This window comes from Mesoplodon densirostris, chromosome 6 (assembly GCF_025265405.1).
Source record: "Mesoplodon densirostris isolate mMesDen1 chromosome 6, mMesDen1 primary haplotype, whole genome shotgun sequence".
NCBI lineage: Eukaryota > Metazoa > Chordata > Mammalia > Artiodactyla > Ziphiidae > Mesoplodon > Mesoplodon densirostris.
The window spans coordinates 46,577,421-46,596,379 of record NC_082666.1 but is presented as its reverse complement, the minus strand read 5'-3'; the positions used below and the strand labels follow the sequence as shown (position 1 = coordinate 46,596,379).

Genomic DNA, 18,959 nt, shown 5'->3' with positions numbered 1-18,959 from the left:
AAGCTGGGCTTATAAGATAAGGACTACATTCCTGGAATGCAGAAGGAACAGAGGACAGAGACGAAAAATGTTGGACAAAAGGGCTTTAAAGGAAATGACCAGCCTCAGAGAAATCAACGAAAGCCATTGAAACTCTTGGTCAGCACAGGCCCAAGGCCCCTGCGGGTCTGTGACCTCTGCTGGTTAGTACTGCATTTTACTGTTCAGCTGAGAGGGAAAATAATGAGTTCAATGCACCAGAACCAAGACCAACTTTGGAGCCCAGGATCTTTTACAGATTTTTAGATCTTCATCCTTTAAAGGGGCATAACAATAGTAGCTACCCCAGAGTTACATACAGTAAGAAGTAAATGAGATCATTTGGATAAAGTACTTAACATAATACCAGAAACGAAGGAGCTGGACAAGTGTTAGCTGCTATAATCACTAATTACTACTAATTATGACTATACCCATGCCCACCAAAAAACCACTGTGGCATCTTGTTTATTTGTGAAAGACACAGGTCAAATGTGGTCTCTGTGGATTGAGGTTTTTCTCTCTTCAGAGAAAAGTTATTGTTAAGATGTTCTTTTTTAAAAAAAAAAACAAGAGCAAAAAATGTCACACCGCCAAATATAACAACAACTCATCAAAAATAATGTTTTAGACTTCACTTCACCTTTAGTTTTGATGTTATCCAAAAAGTAACTTAATCCAACTGTTCCATCCAAATTTGTTCTGAGGGAAAGCAATGGGGCTCTGTGCAACTTTTCATTCAACAACTATCTTTTTGTGCATCAGAGCTGACTTTGTGACTATTAGCTGACCTCCTGATAGTTTTCAATTACCTAAGAGAGACCCCAAACAAATGAACTTTATTTTCAGACAACAGATCTAAGCAAGACACCAAGAAGACTTGACAGCTGAACTGTGATGAACATATGGCTGAGTATTTCCATACCATCCAGGAACTCCTGATATTAGAAGAAAACTCCATCCTTCTACCCCCTCACCTAGCCTGTTTGCTCAGAGTGAAGGAGAACTGATGAGACAGACTTCCTGGGAAGAGGAGCATTTGGGTGGTTTGGGATAGAAAGCAATGAAGGGTACAGAAGAAACTAAGTCTCCCTATGAAGGAGGGAAAGAGAGAGAATATTACAGACCAGACTGAGATCAAAGAACAAGACCAATCAGTGCCTTCGGGATAAATAAGAGACCATTCTGGCTACTCTGATGAAAGGGTACCACCTGCCTCTAAGGAGGGAGGATAAATGTAAGAAACAGAAATATATAAGCAGCCCTCTGCCTCTATATCCTGTGTTTGATCAGTTTGAACATGGCTTTGCTCCCATTAGTCAGACCTGATGTGGCTCCTGGAGATGGTGGGCCAGGCCTATCTCAGCCACCCTCACCAGAGAACACATCCATGACAAACCCTAATTCCTAATTCCTGAACTATTCAAGTCACCCCATATTTGTGGCCACTCAGGAATAGAACAAGCTTTGAAAAAAAAATTGCATGTTTTAATTCAAGAAATAAAAGTTCACACACAATCCAGAACAGGTGTCAGGAATTTGGTCTAAACAATCAGCCACACCTGCTGCAGAAGTTCAGGCTCCACAGAATCACTTTGGCCAGTGCTTCCTGAGATGCTCTTTCAGCTGAGGAATGGAAGGCAGCAGCTGCTGGCACTCATGACAACGGAGGGGCAGCTTCAAGAGCTCACACATCCCATCTTGGACAGTCACTCTGCCAGCCTCTTGTACCATCTCAATCACAGCTGCAAGCAAGGAAATAGAGTTTAGAGCCCAGATACAAAAAAAAAGAAAAAAAGAAAGAAAGGAAGGAAGAAAGAGAAAGAAAGAAAGAGGAGGGGGGAGGGAGGGAGAGGGGAAGGAAGGAAGGATGGAAGGAAGAAAATCTGACTCCCAAATATGCCAGGTATCCTTAAAGCTAGTAAACTTGAGGTTACATTCACTATTGGGAAAATGGGCTCAGTCAGGTTCTAAATCTGAGCAACTTATTTCTGAGATGATTACATTCCTTCAGGATACACTCTAAGCAATCCATGTTACTATGTCCAAGGCTTATTATCACAGGGCTTTACCCCTAGTTATCCCTTGATCAATAGGAGCTGTCATCATTAACATCCCAGCATGATGAAGTTTCACAGTATACACACTGGGAAATGCTTCCTTCTGTATACACAGCCTTCCCCTGTTAAGTAACCACTCTTGACGGAAGGCAGCCCCCAAGTTCCTCCTAGCTGAGTTTATTCTCAGGACCACCTCTGAAGTCCCCCATTGTTAAAATAAACAATCTTTTTTATACCCTGACATAACAGCATTCTAAGTCCCCCAAGAAGGCTGCTCACAGCAAAGTGGCAATCCTACTACAGTCCAAATAGCCCAGTTTCTTTTAATGGGGCTCTCTGTACAGGCAACACAAAGTTGTACATGGGTTTTTGAAGCCAAGTTATTTTGGGAAACAAATGAATCAAGTATAAGAACAACTGAGAAGGGCCCTGGTGGGGCAGTGGTTAAGAATCCACCTGCCAATGCAGGGGTCATGGGTTCGATCCCTGATCTGGGAAGATCCCACATGCCGCCGAGCAACTAAGCCCGTGCACCACAACTACTGAGCCTGCACTCTAGAGCCTGCAAGCCACAACTACTGAGCCTGCGTGCCACAACTACTGAAGCCCACGCGCCTAGAGCCCATGCTCTGCAACAAGAGAAGCCACCGCAATGAGAAGCCTGCACACTGCAACGAAGAGTAGTCCCCACTCACCACAACTAGAGAAAGCCCAGGCGCAGCAACAAAGACCCAACACAGCCAAAAATTAATTAATTAATTATTTTAAAAAAAGAACAACTGAGAAAATGAAACAAATGTAAAAACCAAAGAACACTGTTTACCTTGTGATTCGAGGAAGTATTCGGTATTGAAAGAATTCCAGTGTTTTTTGTTTTTAAGGCAAGGAGAATCAAAATCCTGGCTGATCACATGAAGGTGTACATGGCTAGTTGAGAGGAAACAAAGATTGACCATTAAACCCAGCTTAATCAAAATGACAAAAAGTATGGGTATGTAAAATATTGATAGTGTTTCCATTTAACTCCACTCATTCATTCATTCACTTAAGACTATTTAAAGCAACCTAAATGTCCATCGACAGATGAATGGAAAAAGATGTGGTACATATACACAATGGAATATTACTCAGCCATTAAAAGGAACGAAATGGGGTCATTTGTAGAGACATGGATGTACCTAGAGACTGTCATACGGAGTGAAGTAAGCCAGAAGGAGAAGAACCAATATATATTAATGCATATATGAGGAATCTAAAAAAATGGTATAGATGATCTTATTTGCAAAGCAGAAATAGAGACACAGATGTAGAGAACAAATGCATGGACACCGAGAGGGGAAAGGGGATGGGATGAATTGGGAGATTGGGATTGCCATGTATACACTGCTATGTATGGAACAGACAACCAGTGAGAGCCTGCTGTATAGCAAAGGGAACTCTACTCGATGCTCTGAGGGGAGGGAAAACCAGAAGGGAGGGGAAATGTGTATACATATGGCTGATTCACTTCACTGTACAGCAGAAACTAGCACAACATTGTGAAGCAACTATATCCTAATTTAAAAAAAAAAAAGACTATTTACAGCTCATGAAGTACCTACTCGGGCCAAGCACTGTACTAGCACTGGGAATTTAGCAGTGGACAAAATGGGAAAGGCCTATGCCCTTACAGAAATTATATTCTAATGAGGGGAGAGAAATAATAAATAAGTAAACAGATAAACAAGAAAAATTCAAAATGTTAACATTGCTAAGAAAAAAATAAACAGGGAAATGGGATGGAGAGTGCCTGAGGGTAGAGGCTGCCTCTTTAAGTAGCTAGGGTGTCCAGGGAAGGCCTCTCCCAGGCAGTGATTTGAGCTGAGAAAGCAGTCATGAAAGCAAAGATCTGAAAGAGTGTTTCAGGGAGTGGGGAGACCAAGTGTGAAGGCCCTGAAAAAGGGCTTGGTGCAACCAAGGAGCAGAAAGGAAATATGGCTGGAATGGCTGGAAACAAGGAGCAGGGACTAGGTAGAAGCCAGATCATAAAGGGTCTTATAGGTTGGCAGAGGGTTTGCATTTTATTCTGATTACACTGGGGAACCACTGAAGGATTTTAAGCAGGGGAGTCCTGTTATCTGATTGACACTTTATAAGATCACTCTGGCTACTGTGTGGAGAAAGGACTGTAGAAAGGGTAAGGATGGATACAGAGAGACCAGTTAGGAGGCTGCTGCTGCAGCAGTCCAGGCCAGAAATAATCATGTTTTAGACAGGAGCTATAGCAGTCGAGATGACAAGAAGCAATCCAATTTTGAATATATTCTGGAATAGAACCAAAGGGACCAACTAATGGATTGGATGTGGGTTTGGGGAGGTGCCACTTGCTGAGATGAAGAAGCTTCAGGAAAAGCAGGTTTGAGGAAGAAAACCAAGAGTTTGCTTTTGGACTTGTTAAACCAAGTAGGATGACTTTTTGTATAGCTTTGACTCTTAGAATCAGTAATATTTCACATTCTCCCAATAAATCATCAAAACCAACCAGTGCCGTGTGGGAATTTAAAATGGAATAATAAGCAGTAACAAATAAACCTAACTGTATTACAAATGAAAAAGGAACCACACTGAAGGGAGTCAGAAAGAAAATAACTACCTAATTAAGCTTGGAAAACAGTATTTTGACTGGATTCTGTAAAGATAAAAAGAACGTTATACAAAGACTGTACTCTAATAAGTAAAATGTCTTTCTCACCTGGGTGTGGATTAGCAATTCTGCAACTATTTTATGTGTACACTAGGACTGAACAAATAAGTGAACTAATTGTACCTAAAGAGAGCCAAATTTCTCACTGTTGGAGAAAGAAGTCACAAAAAAGGAAACGGGAAGACAAGGATGAACCTGTGGAGTTGGACTGGAATCAGAAGTATCAGCATGAGCTCATGGCTTTCCATACAAATGTACAGGTAGGTAAACAGAGAAATAAACAGAGAGGTGCATGTATCTGTGTGGGTTAGGATTCATGCATGTATTTCCTGGCTCCATCTGCTAAGAGGGCCTAGAAGCAAAGACACTCTGGAACCAACCACTTCTCTCTAAAGAAACCTCGTGCCCTAGTCTTGGCTTATAAATGTCATTATCCACTAAAAAGAACTCGGGCTCTTTGGAAAAGTGGTTCATTCCAGGGCTAGAACAGGAAAAATATAAGACAAGCCTGGAACATCTTGTTCCAAAAAATAAGGAGCCAGAAAATAAGGAAGAGCTCAAAAAATGTTTGGGGCATGTCAAAGTGATACAGGAGCCAATCTAAAGGAATTTCCAATGTCCAAAGCTGGAACAATTTGAGCAATAAACAGAGGTAGATTAAATTAAATCCTATAGACTAAAATAAATATCCATGAGTCCATACGTGTATTGAATAAATACATAATGGGGGAGGACAGCTCTTCCACACAGAGGAATTCCAATTAATAAATTAGAAGGAATGAGGGAAACATAAAATTACCATTAGGTAAACACCATAATAATAACTGTTGCAGGCAAGATCCACCAATAGCTGCTAAAATCACTGGGCAAAAGTTTGAGGAGAAAATATATAGTAGCATAGTCTTAAACATCTCCCCCCAAGATATTCATCAATTACAAGGGAAAAATAGTAACTTTGAGTAGAGAAACCTGGCAGACACTACCTCAACAAAGTGATCAAGGTGAATATCATGAGCAACAAACCATCTCGACATCCTGCACTCCTTGATATGATGCACTGAGAAGGACACACATCATTTCTGTGGTATATTGGCAAAAAAAAAAAAAAGCATAACCTCAATCTAGTCATGAAAAAACATCAGACAAACTCAAATTGAGAGACATCCTGTAAAACAACTAGCCAGTACTCATCAAAAGTGTCAAGGTCATGAAAACCAGAAGAGGAGGAGGAACTGTCACAGATCAGGGAGACTAAGGAGAGACAACAAATAAATGCAATGTGGGATCCTGGAGCAGAAAAAAAATGGAAAGAAAAATGGCTGAAATTCGAATAAGGTCTAGAGTTTAATTAGTGGTGATATTATGGAAGATCTTTGTTCTACTTCATACTTCCAGTTTTATATTTTCTAAGTTGAAAATATATTACTTTTACAATAGAAAAAATATTTAATTTATTACCTTTTCTTTCCTATCTTTAATTTATTCAAAATGATATCATAAAGAGTGATCATAGGGCCTCCCTGGTGGCGCAGTGGTTGAGAGTCCGCCTGCCGATGCAGGGGACACGGGTTCGTGCCCCGGTCCGGGAGGATCCCACATGCCGTGGAGGGGCTGGGCCCGTGAGCCATGGCCGCTGAGCCTGCGCGTCTGGAGCCTGTGCTCCGCAACGGGAGAGGCCACGACAGTGAGAGGCCCGCGTACCGCAAAAAAAAAAAAAAAAAAAAAAAAGAGTGATCATAAAAGGATATGTAACTGGAAACTTTACTTACTGGTCATTTTGCTTCCCACCCACACCAGTCACAGCTCTTGCCTTTAGCATTCTCCTTAGCACAACAGCAGATGCAGAAAACGGACGTGTGGACACAGGGTGGGAAGCAGGGGATGGGATGAATTGGGAGATTAAGATTGCCATATATACACTACCATGTGTAAAATAGATAACTAGTGGGAATCTGCTGTATAGCACAGGGAGCTTAGCTCGGTGCTCTGTGGTGACCTTAATGGGTGGGATGGGGGCGGGGGAAGGGAGGTCCAAGAGGGAGGGGATATATGTACACATATAATCGATTCACTTCATTGTACAGCGGAAACTGACACAGCATTGTAAAGCAACTATACCCCAATTAAAAATATATATATTTTTTTGCGGTACACAGGCCTCTCACTGTTGTGGCCTCTCCCGTTGCGGAGCACAGGCTCCGGATGCACAGGCTCAGCAGCCATGGCTCACGGGCCCAGCCGCTCTGCGGCATGTGGGATCTTCCCGGACCAGGGCACGAACCCGTGTCCCCTGCATCGGCAGGTGGACTCTCAACCACTGCGCCACCAGGGAAGCCCCCCAATTAAAAAAAAAAAAAAAAAGGTATGGCCACCATGATTACTACGTGAAAAGGGCTTTGTGATCAAGGGCTGGTAGTCATGAGCTCTGCAGCATTAGGGAAATAGGATTATGGGTGACTTTTTGCCGTAAATTTTTGAATAAGGTTTTAACAATTAAAAAATATTTTTTTAATGAGATACAACATAACCTCCACCCTGTGACCTAGCAATTCCACTTCTGGGTATTTATACAAGAGCAAAAAAATGAAGTATATCCATGATATACACAACAACATGCATGGATCTCAAAATCCATTATGCTGACCAAAAACAGACAGAAAGAGTATACATTGTATGATTCCACTTATATGAAGTTCTACAACAGACAAAAACTAATCTATGCTGAAAGAAAGGAGAACAACACTTGGGGATTGAGGGGAGGATTGCAAGAAAGGAGCACAAGGGAACTTCCTGGGAGATGATAGAAACGTTCTGTATCTTGATCACAGTGATAGTTACATGGCATATACATCAAGACTGATCAAACTATAGATCTTATTGTGCATTTTATTGTATGTAAGTTATGCCTCAATTTAAAATAAAGAGTATTGATGGGGAAAAAATGGGGCACAAAAATTTCACTTGTTAAAGTGACCAGTAATCTAAGTCATAATTACCCACCTAATAAAATGTGAAGACTGTTAGGTGGTTAAATAAAATAATCAAAAGAAATTCTGACACATGCTACAATATGGATGAACCTTGAAGACATTATCCTAAGTGAAATAATCCAGCCACAAAACAACAGATACTGTATAATTCCACTTATACGAGGTACCTAGGGAAGTCAAATTCATAGAAACAGAAAGTAGAATCGTGGTTGCCAAGGGCTAGGGACAGGAAGGAATGAGAGGTAGTTCAGGAAGATGAAAAAAGTTCTACAAATAGATGGTGGTGATGGTGCACAACAATGTGAATGTACTTAATGCCATTGAACTGTACACTTAAAAATAGTTAAAATAGTAAATTTTATGTTATGTATATTTTACCACCCCCCCCAAAAAAAAAACAGCCTAAGATAAAGACTCAGAAACCCAATTACTCTGCTTATCTTGTTGCTTAGCTCAAAAGAACTGGAGATCTGCCTTGCTTTCATTCCTTGAAAAGAATCAATCATTCCTTTCTGAATCCTTCGGGTATGAGCCAAAGGAAAACAGGCTCTACACTTTTTTCTCATTTTATTTTAAATCTTAGATCTACTAGGCTGTCATGAAAGAATTCAGTGATGCTTGCCTCCTTCAAAGCAATGGTTCCTAATCATTTAGGGGTTATAGATGCTTCTGAAAAATCTGATAAAAGCCACTGACCACAGTTCTTCACCCGAAGGCAATGAAGCTGCTTCATCTAGTTCATAAGTTAGGCTCTCAGAGTTTACACTTTGAGAAGAACAAAGAACTGTATGTTATCGAATTATAAGCAAAGTAGGAACTCAAGGCTTATGAGCAAGTCAGGCAGGAGGGTTGAAGTTTCACCCCACCTGCCTTGGAAACACCCTACCCTACTCCCCTGGACCTCAGGGCTATGAGCACAGTCAGCAGACCCAGGCTGAATCCATCTGTCCACCTAGATAGAACCAGGACACACAAGCACTCCCCACAAGGCTTACCTCATGCTGGGAATGGCATGGTAGCCCAATCGGAAGCGGAGTTTGCTAGACCCAGCAAAGTCTGCAATCACTTTTTCCCCGACAGTGTGCATGTGTCTGAGGAGCTCAAGGTGTTCTCCGGTCACAGCCTTCAGACTGGAAATGGAGGCCCATGGTAAGACCAGCCAGTGGTGACGAGCCTTGGGGTATTTATCCTTAATCACCACCACCTGCTCATCTTTGTAAACCTACAGAGGGGCACAAGAGAAGGAAACAGATATCTACAGCGCATCTTGTGTGTGTGCCAGATACAGTCACATTCATTAACTCACTTAATTCCCACCACAATCTTGCGCAGAAGGTCTTAGTATCCCAATTTTGACCGATGAAAGCACAGAGACTCAGATAAGTTGAGTGTCTTGCACCAGGCCACATAGTTATCAGTACTAAGTGGGAAGTCTAGAATTCCAACACAGATCTAGTTGACTCCAGTCTGCGTTTTCAGTCACCACACTACACAGAACACACAGAAGAGGCACATAGTTCCTGAGGATCTGATGTAAAACCCCTGCAGGCATGAATTCAAATGCACCCTTCTCACTCTAACACAGCAGACCACAAGATACATGCAAGTGTGCTCCAAGAAGCCCTATCAGATTGCCCCTTGTCACTCCAGGATGTAATTTAAGAACTCAGACTCCTCCCAGGATGACACCTGACTATTAATCCCAGGGCAGCCCAGTAACTACAGTCACTATACATTATCTGACACTCTGTTGAAAGAGACCACACTAAGGTTAACACAACTTCCCTTATAATAATAGTACCCAGAAGTTTAGGAGGAACAAGGCAGAAGGGATATTCATTTGAGAAACTTGGCTTCTCTCCAAAGAACTCCAGTTGCTAACTTACTAACAATGAGAAAAGCCACTTGATCTCACAAAATAGCGCAGTAAAACGAATCTCACTCAGAAGGACTGATCTCCTTTGATTTCATTTGTAGTTATGAACTCTGTGAAGTGATCATTTAAAACGTGGAATGTATTTCAATGGCAAAATTTTATTCTGACCTGCATTTTGGGGTCCTCCATTGAAATCTTCAAGCCTTGACTCCAGTGGCCCAATGATTCCTAAAGCAAAAAGGGGCAGTGTAAATCACAAATGCGATAGTTAAATTTGTCAGTAGTTAATACTGGGCGTCAGCAAAGTCCAACCAAACTTGGAAATAAGGTCAGTCTTTAAGAATTAAACTAGGGGGCTTCCCTGGTGGCGCAGTGGTTGAGAGTCCGCCTGCCGATGCAGGGGACATGGGTTCGTGCCCCAGTCTGGGAAGATCCCACATGCCGCGGAGTAGCTGGGCCCGTGAGCCATGGCCGCTGAGCCTGTGCGTCCGGAACCTGTGCTCCGCAACGGGAGAGGCCACAGCAGTGAGAGGCCCGCATACCGAAAAAAAAAAAAAAAAAAAAAAAGAATTAAACTAGGGCCTCCCTGGTGGCGCAAGTGGTTGAGAGTCCGCCTGCCGATGCAGGGGATACGGGTTCGTGCCCCGGTCTGGGAGGATCCCATATGCCGCGGAGCGGCTGGGCCCGTGAGCCATGGCCGCTGAGCCTGCGCGTCCGGAGCCTGTGCTCCGCAACGGGGGAGGCCACAACAGTGAGAGGCCCGCATACCGCAAAAAAAAAAAAAAAAAAAAAAAAAAAGAATTAAACTATATCTCTTTACCTCAATCTTTTCCTTTATAAACCATAAACCATTCCCATTTTCTTCCCATATTCAGAGGTGCATGTCTAGACAGAGGTTGGAAACACCAGAGTGTGAATTGCATCTTCTTTGCCCTCTCCCACTCCATCTACAGCCTAAGTTTCCACTTTGACATCAGGATGTGAATCGCATGATCTATGAAGAATGTTCCAATCTTAACCTTCTATAGATATACACTGACCCATTTTAGCAGCTCAGTGTTAAGCACACTGCCATTATCACCCTACCTTCAAGGGGCTTACCTCAGGAATTCAAGAGAAAAGTACATAAAGGGAATTCACCCAACTGACTGGTGACACAAATAAGTGACTCTTTCATCATGGTTAATAACCCCTTAGGCATGTCTGGGCTTTACTGCGTACAAAACAATTAAGTAGTCATTACATCTCATTTAATCTCCACATCATCTATCAAGCACACTACCCTCACCTTTTTGGTGGATGCATCTTTCCCCTTCTTTGGGGGCACAGAGCACTGGCTAGGATTGCTCCCAGGTTCTAATCTTGTACTGGGCTCAGCTTCCTGGGCAGCATCCCTTTCTACAGAATCACTGTTGCCTGACCTCTTTCTCTTCCTGTGTGTTTCCAGGCCAGGGTTCTTTGTCTCTTCCTCAAACTCTATGATATATGGATAAAGTTCATTCACCAGGTGGAGGACCTGGCCAGGCTGCAGCTTCACCTCTTGGTCTTTCCCAATTATGAGTGAGTCAATGCTGGTGGGATTGACCCCTACCTATGGAATAATCAGAAAATAATTATAATAATAGCAATAACACCATTAGCAATATAGCTACTCCTACGTTCACCACTGACTATGTGCCAGGCACTGTGCTTAATATTCACTTCTGTTACTCTGCCACTTTCACACGTGAAAGAGAAGCCTTTATTGGCTGGCACAGACATTCTAAAGTCAACAGTGTAAGAAAATCATCAAGTATAACATGGAAATCCAAGTTATAAATAGACATACCTGCTTTACCTTGACATATCCTTTGTTACACTCTGCTTTCAACTGTACTGAAAGAGATTGAAAAAAGTTAAACCCAAATGCCATGAAGAACCAGGCACTTGCTCCTGTTCTCCCTACAAGACAGTGAAGCCTCACTCCAGGAGGCAATGTGACAAGGGTTTCCTCAAAGGCCTAAGAGCAAAATCATCCATTATTCAGTTGGCTAGGGCTCCAGGTCCTTCCATAAAATGCCCAACAGTGTACATACTCCTTTAGCTACTGCTAATATCTTTATAAGGCAGCTTCACTGAATCCCCACAAGTCTCCCTATTCCAGAGCCCTTGGCCCACTCAAGATCACAGACTCTGCAGTCAGGAAAGGTGACCCATTTCTCTCACAAGCTCTTATATCTCAGGATTAAATCAAGGCTTCCACTATTGTATGAAACCAACAGATGCCTTCAACAGAGAAAAAGGTAAAAGATACGTTCCTGGAAAATTGAAGTTCAGCTGGCCTTGGGTAGGAGTAGAAAGAATATTCTAGAAAAAGGGTTGCAGGGACAGAACAGTCTGAGCATGTGTGGGAAGAAGTAACACTAAATACTTGTGTTCAGATACATGAACAAAAAGCTTCTGGACAGGGTGACATACACATCCCTACAGCTGCTGCTGTGACAAGGCAGACAGAGAGCAAGAAGTAGTGTCTGCTTCTGTATGTTTGGCTTAGCCAGCTCAAGCATGGCTTTCTTCTTTTTCCCATTTAGATTAACTCTTGTGGGAAAAACCATAATCAGTGCTCCAAGCCTTAGGAACCCCTACTATGGCAAACACACTGCAGGGGGAGGCCTGGTAGCAGTGAGCACGTCTGGAGTTTACAGGTAAAAAATGAGGTACATGGTAAAGATTTTTCCTAAGGACTTTCATTTCATTAAATCCCACTAAAGACATTTCAAGAGCTAGATGTCATAGTCTTTTAAAGATACCACCCTCTGTGTGTGGCAAAATGTAAAGGACAAAACCAACCCATCACTTCTCAGACATGGTTCCAACCTGGAAATCCCAGAATTCAATTGTCTCACTGCCCAAAGAGGAATCTCCCTGGGCAAAGCAGAGTGCAGAACTCAGTTCCACCACCCCAGAGTACAGGACAGAACCTGCCTGCTCCCAACACTGAATATTAACCACTTTCAGAGGGTGCAGTCAGGAGTGCATGGGGCCCTAGCACTGGTCAGAAGAGCTCAGTTCCTGAGTTTTGTTTATGGCACACAAAAGGTTTTCCATCAGTAGCATCCAGGAAATGTACATCTTTGATTATATCACTATCTGAGGGAACCAAACATGGTAATCTCCACAATCCTATGACCAGTTACCTTGCTGTCGAGAACATTTCTTGTCAGTGATCTTGGTCTCGGGGCTGCGCCCAACCATGACTGCTTCCAAATGTGGAAGTTTGATTCGCTGGTGCCGATTGTCCTGTCTCACCAACCAGCACACCCGCATCATTACTCTGAGAGACAAAACACAAGAGAATCGCTGGAAAAACTAGCACAGGTGCTCCAGGGCCACACCCCAGCACCACCACACATGCCATTTACCAGCTGTTCATCTTGAGGCAAGTGACTTCACCTCCCTAGTCTCAATTTCCTTACCTGTAAAATGTGATAATGACAGGACTCATGAAGGTGTTGTGAGGATTAAATAAAACAATATGGGTAAAGTATTCACTTCTGTGCCTCAGTCATGCTACGTAATCAAATATTTGTTATGTTTATTGATATACTCTATGTGCTGGACATTAAGCTACCTGCTGAGGATCAAAGAATGATGAAACATTGTCCCTAGCCTTCAGGGGCCTGGAGTGCGATGGGGCAGACTCATATACCAATTATTACAACATAATGTAACATCTACTATAAGAAGGGAGTAGCCAAATATGGCCTTAGCCCAGGGAAAGGACAGACTAACTCTTGTAGGGAGCCTCAAAAAAGGCAGGGATATTCACGCTCAGTTTTAAAGGGTGAGAAGCTTGCCTGACAGAGAACTAAGGACATAAGAACAGAGGATGTTCTCCATAGGCATCAAGGTTTCCATTCCTTAACTGTCAAAACATACTGATGTTAGGACAACACATTTCACTGCCATCTGCCAGAAGATAGTCATAATAAATATACAAACCTACAATTTCTAAAGTGTGAATGCAGCACCTTTGTGCAATACACAACCTGCACAACACTATTGGAGGGTCTGATATTCTCTTGTAAAACAACTTTTATGGTCATGTAGGATATCAGTAGAAGAGAAAGAGAAGAAATTCGGGAGAGGGATGAGGCCTGAACAAAGAGGATGGAGAGGAAAAAGAGCCAGGAGAAATTGCGAAGGTAGACTTATTGCTGACTGCATTTGGGGAATGACAAGGGAGTGAATGGAGACACCAACCAAGATTTCTAATTTGGAAATACTCATTACCCAAAATGAGGAATACACTGGAGACGTAATTTAGGGATAAATGATAAGTGAAGAAGGGATGATTTCAGATTGAAACACAATTACATTAAGTTGCCTGCGGAAGATCCTAGAGTCACACTAGGATATACGGGTATGAAGCTCAAGGAGGGGAAGGGACTGAAGGTATATATATATATATATATATATATGTATATGTGTGTGTGTGTGTGCGCGCGCACGCGCGCGCGTGTGTATTTTTTGAGACTATAAAGTGCTTTATTTGGAGTCTTGGGAATTGCAATTCAGGAGACACAGTTTCGAGTAAAACTGAAAGTGTTTCAGGGAAGAGAAAGAATCAGGGGCTTATAAAGGTAAATGCCACAAGGTTGTTAAAGTTGTAAGAATTATGACCAGCTCTGACACAAAAAGGAAGTATTTGTCCTTAACTGAATGTATATATAATGAGAGGCATCAACGTGTCACAGAAGTTAGGGTAAAAAGAGGATGAGATCACCTAGAGGCAGAACAGGGAACTGTGGGAGGGACAGACTAGATCTTTGGGACACCTCCCTAGACTCCAGAAGCCTACTAATGCTCAAGCCTCTAATACCCTCTCTTTGCAAAACACCCCTTGCAGGCAAGGCAACACTCAATCAGCCACTCTGCACAAGCTTTGTATCCAAAGGAGAGAGAAAAGAAACCAGATTTTTCAAAATCAGAGTTTCGCTACCATCTGCAAAGACAGAATAACGCAAAGCAGAGTGAGCAAATGAGTGCTGAAGACGTGCAGTCACAGAAATAGGATCAGTCAGGAAAGGCTTTGGAAACTGCCCAGTAGAAAAAGCCAAGACCCAAGAGGACTGATAAGAAAGAAAAGGAGTGGGAGTGGACATTCCACTTCAAAAAGCACAAGTGACGGTACAGATTTCAGCAATGACAAGCCATGGGTGAGGGGTGAGAAGCAGACCTTAGTTGGCCAACCCAGAGGAGCTGCCCCAGAGAGGCACCTAAAGAAAGCAAAGGTGCTGAAAGAACACTAGGCCAAAAAGTTGAGATTTAACAATCCATAGGAGACAACTGCCAGGGTCTGAGCTGCAGAGTGAGGTGAAATGATGCTGTATATAGGCAGGCTGGAGTGGAGAAATCTAGAGTCAGAGATGAGTCATTTAATAAATTAAATGTGGGCCAGAGTTAGGTCTAAAAGGCAACTTCTTTGTGAGAGAGCTGATGCAAGAGCATGAAGAGTCACCTGTAAATCTAAAATCCTAAACCCAGAGCCTCAAATGATGATGGTGCTACAGGCAAGTCCCACTTCTAAATGTTTTATGTGTTCAGAGGGGCATGTTTGCTCTTGCTGGAAACTGATGAATGAGCAGCTAATGGACTGAGAAATGAAGTATGTCTTCATTAAGCATTGGGAAATAAGTCCTCTGGTGACTGACTACTCACAGTAATAATAAAAGAAGCCTGAAGAGAGAACAGTTGGATAGCAGGGACAGGAGGGAATCCAGTGGACAGCTGAGAGCATGGCTGACTTTTGCAGAATAGGACCTACCCCTCCTGCCCCACCCAAACATACATTCACATGCTTCATTCTCTCTAAAGTTCTGAAGTTATAATGTTTCTATTTACTACACCTTGAGAAACTGAAGCAGTGACTACAGGATGCTTATTTAACTAAACTTAAGCAATATCTTCACCCATTTCAGCCTCCAATTCCAACTTCTAGGAATGAAGCATTTTAGAATATGGGGAGCACATAAGGATGGATGTTCCTGAATCTTCAATATAACTCATCCAGTAAAACTCCATAAACTGCAAGCTCTATGACAGCAGAAGTCAAGGCCATTTTTCCTTCCACTATACCCCTAGCACTTAATACCTAGAATACAGCAAGAATATAATAAATATTTGCAAGTGAATGACCAGATAATAATCCTATCCAGGTTCTCCTCCCTTCCTTCTCTCTCCCCTCCTCTAGCTCCTCTTATGTGGGGTGCTTTGCTACTCTCTCTGAGCAACCCCATCTCCACATCTATGTGGGTAAATCCTAATTCTCTATTTTTCAGCCCATTTTTCACTTCAGAGTTGTAGGGACTGGTCAGAAAGAAATTCTGATTATTTCTTAAGGGACCCAGGTGATCTGATGGGCCGCACAAGGCCAGAAATCTGGTAACCTGGAACACGCTGTCCAGAACAATGTTCTGCAATGATAGAAGTGTTCTAAACACTAACGTAGCCACCACGTGACAATCAAGCAACTGAAATGTAGCTGGTGCAACAGAGGAACTAAATTTCTTACTTAGCTTTTTTTTAATTTACCTTAAAGTTACGATAGCTACACGTGGCTGAGGGCTACCATAATGTCCAGCACAGCCCTGATCAATCCCAAATCCCTCAGGCTTGAAGTTGAGACTCTCGTACTTTAACCCCACAGAGGTTACTTATTTCACCTCCCACTTCGTTTCATAAAATTAGTCCCATTTACCCATCCTCTCTCTCCTCCCTTCCCCTCACATACATCCTTCAGGTATAACGTACTGCATCAGGTCTCCCAAGTAAGTCATTATGAATATGCTCTCCTGGTACTGAATTATACTCTTCCCTTCCTCCTAAAAAAAAAAAAAAATTCTTCTCAACCTCCAAGTCCCACCTCCTCCCTGAGGCCTTCACAGAGCCTTCTCTCCTCTACATCTCTTCTTCTCTTCTCTACATCTTGTTATTGGGTGTGGTCGGATTTACCTTCTCTGAAAATGAAATATGGATGTAATCCCACTGGCCAAATGAGATTATAATCTCCTTGTAAACAGACTGCATCCATTCAGGAAACTCGGAGGAAGGGTCTCTGGAGGTCACTGGCCTAGGCTAGGTCTGGTTTTGTACTTCGGGATCTGCTGGTCTTCAGTATACTTTTATCAAGTGCATACCATGTGCTAGGTACTTGCTAAATGTCTTACTTACATCATCTCATTTAATCTTCACAACTCTCATTCTAAGGAAAATTTAAGTCTTAGAGAAGAAAAGTAACACGTTCAAGTCACACAGCCAATGTGTGCCAGAGATAGGATTTGAATTATTCCAGAGAACGGGTTATTTTGTTGCTGTTGTTGTCTTGTTTTGGGTTTTGTTTTGTTTTGTTTTGTTTTTTGGCCACGCTGCATGGCTTGCAGGATCTCACTTCCCCGACCAGGGATTGAACCCGGGCCACGGCAGTGAAAGGCCAGAACCCTAATCACTAGACCACTAGGGAACTCCTGAGAATGGGTTCGTAATCACTACATCATATACTTTTTGTCTTCAGTCATTTGATCATTCAGTCAAAATTACTCCATGCCTACCATGTGCCTTATGCCACCCTGGTGCTGGGAATAAAGAGGTAACACATCTCACTTGTATGGCATGATGCAGGTATTATACATCATACCTGCCTTCAAAAGGCTCAGAGTCTTGTGGAGGAGAGAAACTCAAAAACAATTGTAACATATGTGGAAAGTATAATGATTGGTCTATGCAAAGGGTGTTGTGGGAACACAAAGCTGGAGTATCCAACCTAGACTTGGAAAAAGGAGGTGTCAAGGAAGGTTTCCGATAAGAGGTGGGCCTAAAATGAGACCTATACATTAACTGGGTTAATTAGGTGAAAGTGGGCAGCCTAATTAGGTGAGGAGCAGGAAGTAGAGAAAGGAATCAGCGAGAAGATTCCAGTCAAAGGGAACAGCAAGGGCAGTGCACAAAGAAACAGCACAGTGCACATGAAGAAGCAGTTCAGGGCTGCTGCAACCTAAAGTATGAGGCAAAAAAAGAGGATGGAGATGCAGGCTGGTCCAGATGAAGCAGAGTCCTGGGTGACCAGTTGCAAAGCTCAAACGTTAGAAGCTCTAATGGATTTTGCAATTTAGTAAACAATAAATATTTGCTGAATAAATGAGAGAAAAGATTGGATGAATGGACGGATTCCCTTAAATATTATTAGCAGGACTTTGACTCAGTCAGATGTGTTTTCAAAGATCATTTGGGGGAGGAATGTAGGTAGTGTGGAGAATAGATAACGTCGGATATAGGACTAGAGGGGGGGATACCAGTTAGAAGGCCATCTAATTTCAGATCAAAGAAGATAAGGTCCAAAGTAAGACAATAATAGAGATAGGAAAAAGAGCAGAGATTTGAGAAATATTTAGGGGGCAAAATCAACAAGATTTAGTGATGGATGTGCTAAGAGTAAGTTCAGAGAAGACAGAATTTGAACAGTCTGTGGGACTCACAGGCAGAGCTGTCCAGCAGGGTAGTCAGAGGTGAGCACGAAACTCAGAGGAGATCTAAGCTGACACTTCGATTTGGGAGCCTGCAGGAGGGAGTTAAAACCAAGCTAGTTGATGTGCTCACCTAGGCAGCGTGTACAGAATGAAAAGAACAATGGGCCAAAGTCACAAGCCTTGTAAACACCCAACATTTTAGGAGTGGAGGAAGAAGACTATCCACAGGAGAAATGACTGGTAAGAGAGGCACATGGAAAAACAGCTAGAATGTAAGCTCTTTAAAGGAAGGAGGCACTTTGACTTGTTCATCTCTATATCACAGTACATGTTTGTTGAATAAATCAGCTGAGTGTATTGTCCTGAGAAGCAAAGGAGTAGGGAGTGAAAGGTATCATCAAGTTTCAAAAGCAGCAAAGGAATCCAGTAATGATTGAAGAATGTCTATCTGGTTTGATAATCAATCACTAGTGACTACAGGATAAAATTTCAGGGGAATGACAGATCTGAAAACTAGACTGCAGAAAGGAACGGGAGGTGAGGAGTTGGAGACAGAATTTAGAATACTCTTTTAAAAGTTTGGATGAGAGGGGAAGAGAGTTACTGGATGAGAGCCAAAGGAAGATGGATCACTAGGAACTTTTTCTTTCTTTCTGGCTTGGGAGTGGGGGGGGGGACACACACATGGATATGAGAAACCTGACCTTGACATAGACAAGGGCACAAAAGACAAATGAAAACAAGGTCTCATAGGTGAAAATATAAAAGAAAGGTCAGAAGCAAAAATAAAGGAAATTGCTTTGATCAGGAGACAGCTCATCCTCTGAT

General features: G+C 42.4%; 1 protein-coding gene across 5 annotated transcripts in view; it reads right to left on the bottom strand.

Annotated features, from left to right (window-relative positions):
- APTX (aprataxin) overlaps positions 1 to 18,959 on the bottom strand; it is a 50,630-nt gene that overhangs the window by 7,658 nt on the left and 24,013 nt on the right. For 4 of the 5 annotated variants that reach the window (XM_060101847.1, XM_060101850.1, XM_060101848.1 and 1 more), the window contains 7 exons: positions 12,804 to 12,940; positions 11,456 to 11,502; positions 10,916 to 11,218; positions 9,796 to 9,855; positions 8,747 to 8,973; positions 2,902 to 3,005; positions 1,485 to 1,763 (listed from right to left, as the gene is read on the bottom strand). In XM_060101847.1, coding sequence (XP_059957830.1) covers positions 1,609 to 1,763; positions 2,902 to 3,005; positions 8,747 to 8,973; positions 9,796 to 9,855; positions 10,916 to 11,218; positions 11,456 to 11,502; positions 12,804 to 12,936 — 1,029 coding nt within the window. In that variant the 5' untranslated portion in view covers positions 12,937 to 12,940 and the 3' untranslated portion in view covers positions 1,485 to 1,608. Of the gene's footprint in view, positions 1 to 1,484; positions 1,764 to 2,901; positions 3,006 to 8,746; positions 8,974 to 9,795; positions 9,856 to 10,915; positions 11,219 to 11,455; positions 11,503 to 12,803; positions 12,941 to 18,959 lie in introns of those variants that run through there. The other variant, XM_060101851.1, reaches the window with a different exon arrangement.